The 15,497-nt window shown below is 36.6% G+C and overlaps 1 protein-coding gene across 7 annotated transcripts in view; it reads right to left on the bottom strand.

Annotated features, from left to right (window-relative positions):
• Positions 1-15,497, bottom strand: part of ncoa2 (nuclear receptor coactivator 2) — a 102,001-nt gene that overhangs the window by 51,745 nt on the left and 34,759 nt on the right. For all 7 annotated transcript variants that reach the window (XM_077244467.1, XM_077244471.1, XM_077244468.1 and 4 more), the window contains exon 3: positions 332-436. In XM_077244467.1, coding sequence (XP_077100582.1) covers positions 332-420 — 89 coding nt within the window. In that variant the 5' untranslated portion in view covers positions 421-436. The remainder of the gene's footprint in view (positions 1-331; positions 437-15,497) is intronic.

Below are 15,497 nucleotides of genomic sequence, written 5' to 3'. Positions count from 1 at the left end.
TAAACAAGTTGCATTTTCAATTTGCTGCTCTGCATCTTCAGCAGTTTGCACAGAAAAAAATTGTCAATACAGAGGGTGTGCATAGCTCCTTCCTATGAATGAATTATACAGACTGATGTTTCCTGACTCAGTGGAAAAGGGCTTTATATAGAAACGTGTATTATCTAGGCTGAGATCCACCAGTGGGAGGCCTGCTCAAGATTATTGCAGTTCAGCTGTAGTGTAGACACTGAGAAATTCACTCTACAAACTAAATATGTGTATACTGCAAAGCATGCCGTTTCAGAGTTCACTGTAACCTGCTGTTCAGTTTGCATGATGTGTGAGGTACCTTGGGCCCAGGAGGTCTGATGGGCATTCCTTACGCTTCTGACCCTCTGACCTGGCAGGGTCCGATGAGTTTTCCCCGACAGCACTCATCCTCAATGCATATCACCTAATGGGAAAATGTCAACATAAGATATTCAGAAAATGCTCAAAGGACACATCATCTTCAGGTAGGCTTGACAAATGAACACACTTCGCTTCATTGCAACATATAATGGTGTGGACCAATGAAAAACATCATAGTGAGTTATCTCCTGAACAGGTTGAATAGTACATTGTGCCAACTATTTATAATGTGCTTTGAGAAAGACAGTGGATATAGATCTGTTTAACAGTAACTTGCAGTTAAGCATCATAATGTCATAAAATTGAGCACCTGATGATTTGCAAACAAGCCAAACTGCTCTTCTGAGAGAGATTCATGTGGAATCAATCAGTCATTTAGGTACTTGTGGTTAAAATGACTTTATGAGGGATTTATAAGAATTTTGGAGGTTTTTATCCTTTCGTTTGGCTGAGAGTGCCTGAAATCACTCACCGTGGGAGCTTGCATTTAAAAAAATCTCTAAAATAAATTCCTTATCAATTAATACAGTCTTTAATGGCTCTTTACAACGGCCTGAAAAATTGAATTACTAATTAGAGATAATTGAAGGGCTTAGGGGTTGTGTTCAGAGGTCATATACTGAAGATGTGGGTTGATGCTGGGAGGCGTAAGGAGGCCTGTGAAAATGAAAATTAGAGAAAATGGAACGAAAAAGGGATTCAATTATATTGTGCGACAATGGGGGTCCCCTGAGACCAAGTGAGAGAAAGGAGAGGGCAGAGCAATATAAGAAAAGTGGAAGTAACACGAAAGTACATGAGTTTGAGAGTGGTGAGAAATAAAGAGAGAGTAAGGGGTCAGAGAGTGAGAGAACACAATGTGCTGTATACTGTACAGCACAAAAAGACTGTTGAGCATGCAAATTTCATTTAACAAGCCCCAACAAATACGGACACAGGCAGAGCCATTTATCTTTCCAACATGTGCTACAATATGTAATGTATTTTCACTTTCCATTCACATTTGTGTGCCTTATATATACTTATAGTTTCACAAAAACTGAGAATTCCCACGAGAGAGAGAGAACTAGAACATTTCATCATCTAGTATTGTTCTCGATATGATGAGAGAAAGAGAGAGAGAAATGAGTCTTATCACTAGGAGAAAATTTACTCACATAAATTATTAAATGAGGCTTTTTAATAATAGTGTGCAACATTAAATGGCACATTACTGCTATATATATATATATATCGCAAGTCACTTATGCTCACCAAGGTTGCACAGTGAAAAGGTTATATTGCAAATTGGGTAACACTTTATTTTACAGCGTCCTTGTTATATGTTACATGTACTTACCATAGTAATAACAGTAAATTATGTACATGCAACTAACCATCAACCAAATCCTAATCCTACCCTAACCCTATAGTAGTACATGTAGTTGCTTAATATTACTTAGTGCTTAAATATATAATTACACTGTAACAATGACACCTTGAAATAAAATGTAACCGCCAATTGTTATTACATTGTGCTGATTTTGGTGCTCAATAAAGTTTTTTTTTTGATTATTACAAATGTTGAAAACAGTTGCACTGCTTAAACTCTATACTTTTTTCAGGACTCTTTGATAAATAGAAAGTGACAAAGAACAGCATTTATTTGAAATAGAAATTTAGTTTTAACTTTGTCACTTAATTTAATGCGTCTTTGCTGAATACAACTATTCATTTCTAAATAAAACCATATAAATATATATATAAACAGACAAAAAAGAAAGAAAACTGTGCATGCAACATTTAGGATACATTAAAGGCTGTTGAAATTCTTGTCATAAATAGAGCCATTAATGTAATGGAAAACGTTTCCAACGTTTGCAGCCTCTGGGGTAAATTTGTTGAAAATTGCATTCAGCGTTCCAATAAAAACTTTATATAAATAGCATTGTGTGGGCTAATGGTCATAATTGAAAATAGCAGACCTATTTTTAAAAAGGTGGAATTACAGTAAGGGTCCGTTGCAATTTAAGCATTATCTCCTCAAAAGCATTGTTAGATCATTTCCTAAATTTCCACTTCTGAAGCTAAACCAGAAGTAAAAAAAAATATATGTTTTTTTTTTAAGCACAAACCAATAAATTACGTCAACAAAAAAACAGGCACTTCAGAGTGTTGATGAGACTTGTTGTGAATCTGGTGCTAATTTAAAACAGCAGGCAGCGGAAGTTAATGAAAACGCCATCCATCCCCTCTCCGATCTCTCTCAGGGCTTCATCTGCAGTCTTCGGGAAGCAGGCGGAGAGACACTCGGGCCAGCACACGAGGCCAACACACTGGGCTGCGTTCAGGCCAAGCTGACGCGCACACACACATTGCCTTGCATAGTTTGCAGCCTCACTGTAGGCCAGCTGGGGGAGTCAGAGCTGGAGTGAATGGAGTGCTGGTATTGAATCCCTGCTGGATTGCAGTGCCCTACTTAAACCTAAAGACAGAGAGGCCAATCAAACAGCTCTGGGGGACGAGGCCAACACTACAGACACTGGACACCAGCTAACTAGAGAAAACGGCTGAGAAAGATTCATTCAAACCGCGCTAACCTTCGAGTCTGAGAGACATTCATCAGCAGGACATCTGAATCGTAACATTACGTAAGGCCTTCTGTCAATCATGGGGCCCTTCTGTCCAGCTTGATGACAAACGGCTTCTTGTGACACAGCCTAGAAGATTTCCCGTGCCCCCTTGGACAGTAGACACCACTAGAATCGCAAATTTATTTAGGGCAATGTCACTGTTAGCATGACTGTTAGCATTCCTAAAATAGAAGTCAATTCTAAAATAGACAACGATGTAGAGCAGCGGTCGGGAACCTATGGCTCGCAAGCCACACCTGGCTCTTTGACAAAAATCATGTGGTCCGCCAGGTCTCGCACCCTTTACCAATGATCGATACAAAATTGGACATTAACAGAGATCAACTTTTTGTAGAAAACGCAACCAATTACAATTCCTTTAATCCTTTGTTGTTCCTACTGAAGTTAATGAAAAGAAAAGTTTAGAATAATAATATTCTTAAAGTTCTATTGGCCAAAGTGTGTGTTCAGTGCTATTCGGGAATGTCACAACAGCAATACTCAAATTCAAGCAGCTACGTAGCTTGTTTGACGTAAGCGAAAACTATTTAGCAGCGAAAATTTTAAAGTAGGCTTTATAAAAAAAGCGACTGGACTGAAACCTATTATTTTATTGATACTAGTGCTCTGATGGGCCAAGAGACATTTTGGAAAATAATTTGAGACCTTTATGCCCTATAAATGTGCAGCATTTATGATAATCCGCGCAGCTTTCAGTGGATGATACTGTTTGATCAGTTATTAATAATGAAAAATGGATGAATGAGATAGTAAAGAGCGGGATGTGATTGATATTAAAAAGATATTAAAAGCGCAATAATCCGCGAAAGAGAACTGAATCTGCAACTTACAGGATGTTTTCTGTTGGCACTCTCAAACCAGAACAGGGACAAGCATAGAAAACCACAGAATGGGTCAAAATGACCGCCTTGGTAAGTATTCACATAAACCAAAAATGAAAACATTTCTCTTTGGTCAAAAAAAGTTTCCCAGTCCCTTATGTAGAGTATCACTGTACCCAGGATTGTGGTATCAAAAATCTTACAATTCCACTGGTGTTAGTATCGAATGCATTCTCACACAAAACCATATCAAACGCATGTATCCAGCTGTCAGGTGCACAGTCTTTCTCCATAACTAGACAAGAAAGCCACTTCAACCTCTACAGCCTTACTATATATAACTAGCTCCTTCAGTCGTGTGCGCGTAATTCAATCAATTGTTAATAGCAGCTTCTCAAAGGCTGCAGGGGCCTTCACGCAGAAAGGAAGGTGTTTTTGGACTGAAACCATGGACAATCACCGTAATGAGAAGGGTCGAGAGTTAGACATGGTAGCTAGTGATTACAGAGGCGGCTTTGAAATGCTATCAGCTTTTCCCCACTAACCGACACAATCCGATTGGCTGATGAGGCTTTAACACAGATGGAGGGGACCAAAGTGCAAAAGATTAATACCACTGAATATCTGATACAATAGGAGCAACATCAAGCAGCTTTTTTGATAGATGTACTTAACTGAGTCAGTGCTCTGTAGTACTGGTATTGAAGACTGCCATCAAAGCTGGTTGAGAAACACTAATTAAAGAATTAGATTTGCTACTATGCTTGCAAACTTTGATCTCCCTTTCATACACAACAAATTAGCAATATTGACAAGAAATACAAAACTAAAAATAATATAAAAAAACTAAATTAAAATAAAAAATGTATTTGAAACTAACCTAAAACTAAAACAAAACAAGAAAAATAAAACTAAACAAAATAAAACTAAACTAAAACTAAACAACAAATACCAAAAAAATCTAAACAAAAAGTGACAACACGGATTGGACTTTAGGCCTTTAATGTGAACAACAAAATATATATTTTCTTCAAAAAGTGTTTTCTTTTAAGTGTTGAAATGCCAATTGATTGTGTTAACTGTATGAAATTATACAGTATGGTTAGTTGCATTTGCTCTGTTTTCTGGGATCAAAATCGACGAGCAAACCATTTTGGGGTAATGATCCAAAAAATAAATAAATAAAATAAAGTAAAATAAAATAAACCAAAAAAAGTGACAACACTAGATTGGCCTTACGGCTTTTGACGTCAACAACAAAATGTCCTAATTCTCTGTTTAAAAAAGAAAATATAATCAATAAGTTATGACATTATTTTATTTTTTTACATTGCTTTAACAATTTCCCACTTTTTTATAAGTTATAAAAGATTCAACTCATTTTTGCAAGTCAGTTTAATATAATTTAAAAAGTCGATTGTACTTAATTTCAGGCAGCAACTTTATTTTTTATTTTTTTACAATGTTGCATAATATATGCTTAGTTGCATTTTTGGGCAATGACCCACGTGTTGAGAACCACTGTCATAAATAACACTCAGAAACACCTTTTAAAACTGTGCTGATAACAATCGCTCTTGACATATTTGCAGATACTCTAATAAGTTTATATTATTAGGACAGCTACACTAGAGTTCAAGAGCTCTCTGAATGGAGTTTCCACTGAGATGCCAACTGCCGTCAGGCTGGGAGGACACAGTAATGAAAGCGCAGGCTCGAGGCGACTGATATGATCTCTACAGAGTGGGCGTGCTTGAAAAGGAAAGAGACGCTTTCTGTCTTTTCTTCCACCCTCTCAAGTTAGAAGCAATTACGTTTTCTTAATGGGTTGTTGATGAAATTCTCTTTGATAATGTAAGTGAAAAGAATGTAAAACAGAGTTGATGTACAGTACTCTATACACTGGTGCCAGACTGCTTTTGACAGGTTTACAGTTAGCAGATGTCCCGCAAGCTGCGTACATCACCCACATACGCTGAAGAATGAGTCAGAGATGTTGGTGTCCCCTAAGGCAGGGGGAGACAGTCAGAGGTGTCTGATATCCAGATACCCCCACACAGATCCGTATGATGACTAGTGAGATGGTGACCGGCTTGTGTTAAAACTCCCGGTGAGAGACATGCGTCTAATAAACCTCACTGCTCGAAATATATGCATGAACACAAATATGTGGATATCTGCTAAGGAATAAAGTGTTAGTATTAGACACAATATATATACAGGTATATATATATATAAAACATTAGGAATGTACTGATATTATAATTCGGGCTTATATTGATAGGAGATACATATTTTCATGTTATGACTGGTAATCAATAAATGGCAGATTCAAATTCTATACTGTTTTGCATAGATTGAAAATAAAAGACTAAAAACTAAAATTAATCTACAAGTCGATTGAGGCAGCACATTATACAACATTATAATAAATGTGCGATATGAAAAAATGGAAATGTACGGTATGAAAAATGGAAATTAATTTTGAGATTTGTTATATTACTAGTGTTATTAAAATGTACAATATTGACATATTGATAAATATATAAAAATCTGTAATATTAGCATGTAGCCAATTTGGTACCAATGTCACTATTTTATATTACACGATTATAGTATACATTAATATTTTGAACTAGGTTTTTTTTTCATTAAAAAATTGTGTTGCGATTTTGTGCTTTTGTCACTGTCATTAGTTTTTCTTAATTTTATATTTCCACATTTTATTTAATTTTTAGTTTATTAATAATTAAATGAATATTAATAAATATAATATTAATACATATAATTGAAATGATAATTTATATAATTTGATCAACTTTTTTTAATAGTTTCTTAATATATTCTATTTAGCTTTAATTTAATTTTCACTTTTAGTTCTAGTAATTTTAGCACTTCAGATAATTCATTCCAGTTAGTTGCCAATGCAACATTTAACATTTTTAATTTAAAACTTTCCATTTAATATTTCTATTTTATTTCAATTTTACTTAATAGTTTAAGTTAACAATAACAACACGGAACAATGTTCTGCAACTTTAGTAATCCTTGCAATACTTTTTCAAGGTCTGTTTCTGAATTTATGAAGAAAACTTCAGCGATATAAGCTAGCAAACACTACTAATTCAATTAGCTTTCAAAAACAAGCACATCTTAAATAGTAAAAATATAAAAATGCCTATCTAACTGCAACCACTTCATACTACATACACTGAAGCAAAAAACAAAAAAGTAAAATCAATCAACAGTATAATTAAAAACGCATCTGCTACTGTGCAAACATGGGTCTAATAATGAAACAGGTTCAGCTTGTTTAATATTAATGAATGACTCACAAAGGCAAGCCACAATCAGCTACTTTAACCTAGTTAAGTAGAGCCACACAAACAGCTCAAAATGAATGTAGCATGACCAGCTTCTGGAAGCCCCTGCGCTTAAAGCAGGTCGCAGCTGGCGCAGTGAACAGGGCATAGCCCACGACAGGGCTCGGGGAGGCACTGACATGGAGCATCAATTATTTACAGCAGTAGGGAAGAAGGCGGCCAGTCAGCCAGCTCAACATGAGCCGTGTCAGACCTCCACTAATCAACAGCACTGAGAGAGATAATGAGGAACACTGACACATTTCTCAATCATTCACTCCCATTAGCAGCTCTAGAGTATGTTAAAGACGCAGATGATGAGTGTTAGGGGGACGTCCAATCAGACGCGTGGACTGGTGGGCGGAACGCCGGGGGCGGTTCTCAGCGGATGCTCCGCCTCCCTGCCCCATCTACATGCAGTGTAATAGGCCTATTTTATTTAATGTAAACGGAAATTAGGTTATCAGTTATCCATCCAATTAAACAGTAAAAAAATATTTCCATTGGAGAATTTGTGGAGACATTTTCAGGGGTTTCTCTGCTGAACGATGGACACTCAGGTGGGTCATTGACAAAAGAGTGTCCTGGATGAATAAAAAAAACATAAATCTTCTTTGAAACTCATGTCAAGTGCTTAGAAATGTACTCTTGATGAATGATGAATTATATTAATTTATAAATAGCATGTCTTTTGGGCATTCACACTACATGACATTTTACAATTTAAATTTGCTAAATTTGCCTTATCATAAAAAACTCAAATTATATAACATTTTAACAGCAACTTATTGACCTTGACACATCATAATGGGGTCCTCTCTACAATATCATAGAGATTTTATGAATTATTCTTTTATTCCTGCGCTTTGAGAAAAACTTATTTTCCTTAAAGGATTACTTCACCCAAAAAGGAAAATTATCATCGTTTAAACTTGTCAGACTTCTTAAACAGGACTTCCACCAAAACTTTAACAGTTCAAGACGTTCATAAAGAGATCGTAAAAGAGATTCATTCATATGAATATAGCAATATTCTGAAGAGACATAATCGCTTTATATGAAAAACAGATTTAATTTAAAGGGGTCATATAATGCCATTTTCATACAAGTTAATTTGATTCTTTAGGGTCTAAATGAAAAGTTTGTAATATACTTTAATTAAAAATTTTCGTTAGTATTGTAAGAAAACACTAATTTTACCTGGTCAAAAACAGTTCTGTTTTCAGCGCGCCATTTCAGTGCATATGCCTTTAAATGATAATGAGCTTCGCTCACTCCGCCCCTCTGTTCTGCGGGCGTTCATAACAGCGTTATGACCACACCGCACGTGGAGTGTTTCCTTGACCACAGTTGAGGGTATAGGAAAAAAAATGGCAGCGGGAGTCTCTGAGGGGGACACATCTGTGCAACCGTATCAGTTTGAACCGGAGTCGGAACAAGATGACGGCCTGGAGAAGTGCGACAATTAGGCTCGAACATGACGTTTCTGAATGGTTGGTTATTATATTGTCACTTTGATCTATCTTTGTGTACTGGCAGGGTAGAGTAACTTAGTGAGATGTACGAACGCTATGTGTTTACTGATGTAAGTTATAACTTACGTACTCAGTTTGTAATAACACAATAACCATAACGCGTTGTTAATTATAAACGTGGGATTATGAATTATATTGAGAACGTCGTATATAGAAAACATGCCGTATGTACCCTGAGTGTAAACCTTAGCCGCATTCATCGTGAAGCGATTTGCAAAGATTAATATAAAGGTTAATAAAATTTTACACTTACTTTTTCTGGAGGTTCAGAAGGGAGACATGAATATTTTGTAACGATTCTTTTTTCAGGAGCAGCTTATCATCAAAATCAGCTTTATAAGTTACTTCCTTCGTTAATAAAGCAGTCTGGTGAGAAAAGATTTGCGAATCGCGCAAACATGAAAGCATTGACGTTGCTCGTGGGGAATATTACGGTGGCCGAGAGGTGCAAAACAAATCACAATTATAAAAACAAAATAACAATTCAGAAAACACAACGACAATTCAGAAAACACAATAACAATTCAGAAAACACATTGCCAATTCAGAAAACAAAATAACAATTCAGAAAACACAATAAAAATTCAGAAAACACAATAACAATTCAGAAAACACATTGGCAATTCAGAAAACAACATAACAATTCAGAAAACACAATAACAATTCAGAAAACACATTGGCAATTCAGAAAACAAAATAACAATTCAGAAAACACAACGACATTTCATAAAAAACGGAAAAGGTAGGTACGTTTTGAGAATGGCAAACATGTCGCTGATTGGACGAGACACCTGTCAATCAAGCTTTACAGGAAGTAAGAAATTTGTGATCAAAATGGAACACACACATTAAACATTACTTTGAAGAAGGACATTCATATGCCGTGATTGTGAACATGCTGGCGACATACCACGAAATTAAAATGAGCTTGTGCTCAAATGGCTTAAGTTTATCGCACCCATCAACATGCCAAAGATAGTTCGGTCCCATGGAGTGATATGCAGACATCCTAAGTCTCCCGGAAGTTCCCCGCATATTGATAGCGGCTCCCTGTTGCCCGCAAATTAGTTAAAAACTCGGAGCTCTAGAGAATCTAGAGCTCGCGAGCTCCAAACCGTGTAGCGCACGGCAGAGAGGTAGAGACAGAGAGCGAGAGACCTTGCGTGTGTGCCTCACGGAGCTTATGTAAATATTTTTTAGTAATCTTGTAAATAGTTTTAATACCGTGGTATTTCACCAGCATGTCCACAATCACGGCATATGATTGTCCTTCTTCAAAGTAATGTTTAATGTGTTCCATTTTCGCATTTAGCAAAACAAAGTTGATCACAAATTTCTTACTTCCTGTAAAGCTTGATTGACAGGTGTCTCGTCCAATCAGCGACAAGTTTGCAATTCTCAAAATGTACCTACATTTTCCGTTTTCTTTGAAATGTCGTTGTGTTTTCTGAATTGTTATTTTGTTTTTTGAATTGTCAATGTGTTTTCTGAATTGTTATTGTGTTTTCTGAATTGTTATTTTGTTTTCTGAATTGTCGTTGTGTTTTCTGAATTGTCGTTGTGTTTTCTGACTTTTTTTATTTTTTATAATTGTGATTTGTTTTGCACCTCTCGGCCACCGTAGAATATTCCCTTCGAAAACAAAACTCAGCCACTGTGTCTTCAGCGTTTCGGATTTAGGAACATCAAAATTACTGCTGTGTTCGTTATTACACCCAAGAACAGAACACCACAATCGCTTAGAAGCCATTCTGCTCCAGCGTATCAACAATGACGGACTATGATGAATGACAGCTCGCTCAGGGCAGGGATCTGTTGAAACGCTGCTGTCAATCAACAATCGTGGGAGGGGCGTCCGATTTAGTGACGTCACAAATCGAACGGCTCAATTTGACGCAGGCGAAAACATATAAGGAGATTAAAACAAAAACACTGGATAGATTTTTATCATTATATGATGGTTGTGTACAGGCACTGCCAACACACATTTCAGTACAGTTAAAACATTAAGGTTGGTTCTCGTGTGTATACTGTTACATTCACCATATTTGATTTTATACAAATCTGGAAGGATGAGAGGGTGAGTAACTGATGACAGAATTTTCATGTTTGGGTGAATATAACCCTTTAACTATTTATAAATATCTACTCCAAAGGACACAAGACTTGGCTTGTACAAGCATAACAAATCAGCCAACGAGAGTTCAAAATCTTACACCTTTCTATGCATTTTCTTATCTAGACATTACCAGAAAGGTATTTTGTCATTGAAAATATAATATTGCATACACTATCTCTACTGCACACTGCACTAAAACTATTTTTTTCCCCCAAAGTACATTCTGAGAAAAGACAGATATAAGCCCTCAATCTCTTTACCCAGTCTATTGATTCTTGCCATAAACAGATGTGCCAGCCTGTAACACTCAACAAAGGAGAAGGAAAAGAGAAACAGGCAGCACAGAGAACTTCCACTCTCCAGCATACAGAGCGCTGACAGCCTCCTGTTCTCTCCTCCAGCGATACCATTTAAAGTCCGCAGGGATGACTCCCTACTGGAAAGCCTTGCTGCCATCAACACAACTGAGAAGAGACACTCTATCTGGGACAGTTGGAGGGTTATAGGGAGTTTTGTTTGTTTGTGATTCAACGGATCTAAAAATACCATGTTTGATCACTGACACCAAATGAACATCTAAAGACTCGCGTTCGGGAGGGTTTCACGCATCCAAAAAGAAAAGAATCGCAGTCGATCGTTTCAGTCCCTGAAGACAACAGCAACGGTTAAAGTTAAACTGCAGCACGAGCATGTGTTTCCAGGTCTCAACCAGGCTTCTTATCTAGCTCAACCAAGACTTCATCAAAAAGGCCATGAGGAACGGCCAGCTTCAACAGTAAAGTTGAGAATGGCTAAGTTAGGTTATCAGTAGATCGGCAACAAAGTAGCACTAACAAGTACTAGCTAATCTTGTCAGCAAGGTGAGATTTACCCAGTATAATATTGTGGGTCAAATTGACCAGTATTTGATTAAATACTGATTCACCTATGATGTTGTGGAATGTGCAAATGAAGTTTATATTATTATTATGTTTGCAGGTCAATTTGAAAATGTCACAGTTAAAAAGAGATGCACAAACTCGACTTAATACATCAGAAGAATGTTTTTATTTCAGTTTCTCAACTACCCTCCGAGGGCATTTACATTTGTGCCATTTGCAGATGCTTTTATCGGAAAAATTGACATGTACGTCAACAGTGTTGACGGTGTAAATTTCAATCAGTTCATGCATGTTCATTTTGAACAAACCCATGATATTGGCATTGCGAGCACCATGCTCTACTGCTTGAGGTTTAGCAAAGCATAGAGAAAAAGTGATTTTTCACACTTCTTATAACATTTTCAAATTGTTTTAAAAATGATAGAAAAAAAGTTACAAATGCTGTTTATAATATTCAGAAATTGTGAAAAAGGTTTTATAGTTTTAAACCTGAGTGTTATCTGTTTTTACCTGATTACGGTATTATTATTAATTATTTGTTTGTTGGACCCACACCAAAATCGTACCCAGAATCTGAACCTACAACAATTTTAAAGAAAACATTTGAAAGTTGAAATCTCACTTTAACAACAAACCAAATGCTTTTGGAAAGTTAATTTATAATGGATACCACATGTATTGCAGGACTGTAGAATTACACAGCTTAATATAAATAGTCCAATTTTAAGCAGCAAAAAAAAAGCATTAGCGTAGTGCAAAAAGATAAAAGTTATGAAATTATAACGCATTCATAATGCTATTAAACAGCTTAACCCATTGGCATTATGAATTTAAAGATGGGTATTATGCCAACATTCCTGCCTGTGGCTGTAATACAACATATACTGTATGTGTGGAAATGTCACTTTTAAAGAGAACCTTAACAAATTTGTCCCTTTAAATGTCTGCCGTGTCTGCTTGCATAATGCATGGTCATCACTCTATACAGCCTCCATTCAGCACTAGTAATTCAGCTAAAAGTTAGCAAAACTAGAATACTATAAAACACTGCAATTAAGATAAACATAGTTCAGCCTAAAAACACTATGGTTGAGACAGAGATAAATGACCTTACATCTGAGTCATGGGGATTTGCTGTATGTGATTCACTAAATAGGCATGCAGGACAACAGGTGTGATGGCAAATAATTCTACAACTATTCTGCCCTTAATAAAAAGTAGTTCACTAATTATCTTGAAACCTAATTTATGTTCTTGCGTACGCACAGACAGAAACTGACACTTATCTCTCATGATCTTGTGTAAGCACAGACGTTCCTTGTTGGTGTGAAATTATCATTAGATAATATGTGACTATTTGATACTTCATTACAAGTCTATCAAAATATGATATGCAGAAACCTCCTAGTAACAGATTTAATGACCATTTGTTGGGGCCTGGTGATGAAGATATCATCCAATCATGACTGGCTGGGCCTAGTCTTGTTTAAAGTCAAATAATGGACAACAAATGGAAAAACAATGGTTACCAAGGATTCATACACAGCTAAATGCCTGGACTGTCCAAACTAAAAACAAATGCCAATGCAGGGCTTATGCAGAGCAAGATTAATATCAAATCAAAATGTTTGTATATTATATAATATATATAAAATATCTTAATGTTCAGCATAGGGCGGTCCAAATTGTAAAGTTGAATCGATTGTGGGGGAAACTTGAAAGATAAACAAACATGGATATCTTGTTAAAACTATATTAACTAATATTTGACCCCATACAATGTGAGTATAGACAGTAGAAGTTGGTGAATATGACAAATAGCTCACAAGGGAATTGTATCAAATTTACTGTGACATTCTGCGGCTCTGGCAGGGTAACGTTGAGTCTATATAATATATTCTTGTATATGCATTATTGCAGTGGAGTGAATCTGTTTGGTTTTACAACACTACAAAAACTAGAAAAAGCACACATACACCTACACAAGTAATGACTCAAAGAATCAGTTGACTTTGCCCCACTGATGAAGTTGTCAGAGAAGCCCTTGGTTTGCAGTGTGCATCCGCTGACGGGTTGGATATCACTGGAAGAGACAGGAGCCTGCCTGACAGGAGACTTACAGTCTGGGTTCTTCAAAATGCAGAGACGACAACACCGGGATCACCTGGAATTGAAAGGATGAACCAAAAATCTCCAGACCTTACGGTTTCAGCAGGAAGCAAGCACCGCACTCCACAGATCATTAGTATAAAATCTGCGCGTTCAGATATAAAGCTGTTATTCTCCATCGTAAGTTTGAAGATTCTCTGAAGTGAAGCTCTGAATTCGAAGTGCCAACCTTGAGATTCTATGGGCCAATGACAAATAACAGTGTCCAAGACCGTAAAGAAACAATCCTTTTAAAAAAAATCTTGTTTAAAATACATGTGCCAAGTACTTGTAAATGTAATATTTCAATTCGTGCTGGTTCTATGTGGTTTAAAAACAAAACAAAATTTTTTTTTCCAAAAATTTAAATTTAAAGACTGTATAAATGTCATGTGGTGTAACCAATTTAAAGGTATTAACATATTTACCATAAAACTTGAATAAGTTAACATATTATTTTCCAAAAAGGTTTCTAAATAAATTTGCCAAAGTAAAAAAGTATTTTTAGAAATATTATCATTAACTATTGATTTATAAATGTTGTTTGCAAAGTTGCACCACGACATTTTAGAACCTGAACTCACCGTGCCTTGTCATAAAAGATTCAAAATTACCCCTTCGATTTGATTTTTCAAATATAAAATATTTCTAAATATATAAAAATATAAATGTATTACAAATATAACAAATAAATAGATAAAAAATAAAACCACTTTTTTTTCTATTAAAAAAAGACAAAAGACAATGCTGATACTGATAGTTATTATATCAGGACAGTTGTATAAAATCGTTATTCCCCCCCCCCCCCCCCCCGCTTATTCAAGTCATTGTATGTATGAATTGCATTGTTAATGTACTTGTTAAACTGTCAACTTAAAATGCAGAAGATACACTGTCTTGAGCCTCCAGATCCAACTGTGGGACATATACTATGGAAGAGGCTTACAGCAGGTTAACACTGCGCCTACCAAAAGACAGAGAGGTCAACTTGCCAAACAAAGCCCAATAGACATCTCAAGAGAGCAGCAGAGGAGGGAGGCTCAATCCATCATTCTCCTGGAGTAGACAAAGAGGCAGCTTGCACTAAAGCTTCAAGTGCCACCCCTGTAATCTTGTGGGTAGAAAAGCTAAAGGGATCAAGACTGGGGACACACCCTGTGCTCGTAGGGGCCTCGAACATGACGAGGGCACCGCTTCTTCATCGGTCCAGGGGTCTTTGAAGGGTTTGTATAAAAACTAGCCTTGCCATCAAGAACAATGTCCTTGCATGACCCTCTATATACGGACTGGAGCGCAATTCAAGCCGAAGGGAATTGCATCATAATCATACGTTAAACCTCACCACGCAAATCCAGCCATCGTGCTCATCTGATGGCACAGAGGCCAAATTTATCTCGAAGGTGAAATTAGTTAAATATCTGGGGGGGGGGGGGGGGTGGAGGTTCGCAAAGCCAAAATACACATGAGTTTGTGGAGTCGTTGCGAGCAACCCACAGCTATTACCCAACATTACTGATTACAGTGCAGAGAGATCCCTAAGGCCGATGGGGATCATGGTTATGTGGAATAGATGGGCCTTTATTAGCAGTGAGCGTCTGAAGGAGA

The sequence above is a fragment of the Siphateles boraxobius genome, unplaced genomic scaffold (genome assembly GCF_051911475.1).
Source record: "Siphateles boraxobius isolate OS27281-9 unplaced genomic scaffold, OSU_SipBor_1 26, whole genome shotgun sequence".
Lineage (NCBI taxonomy): Eukaryota > Metazoa > Chordata > Actinopteri > Cypriniformes > Leuciscidae > Siphateles > Siphateles boraxobius.
The sequence above is the reverse complement of the archived record's forward strand: the minus strand, read 5'-3'. Positions and strand labels throughout refer to the sequence as shown.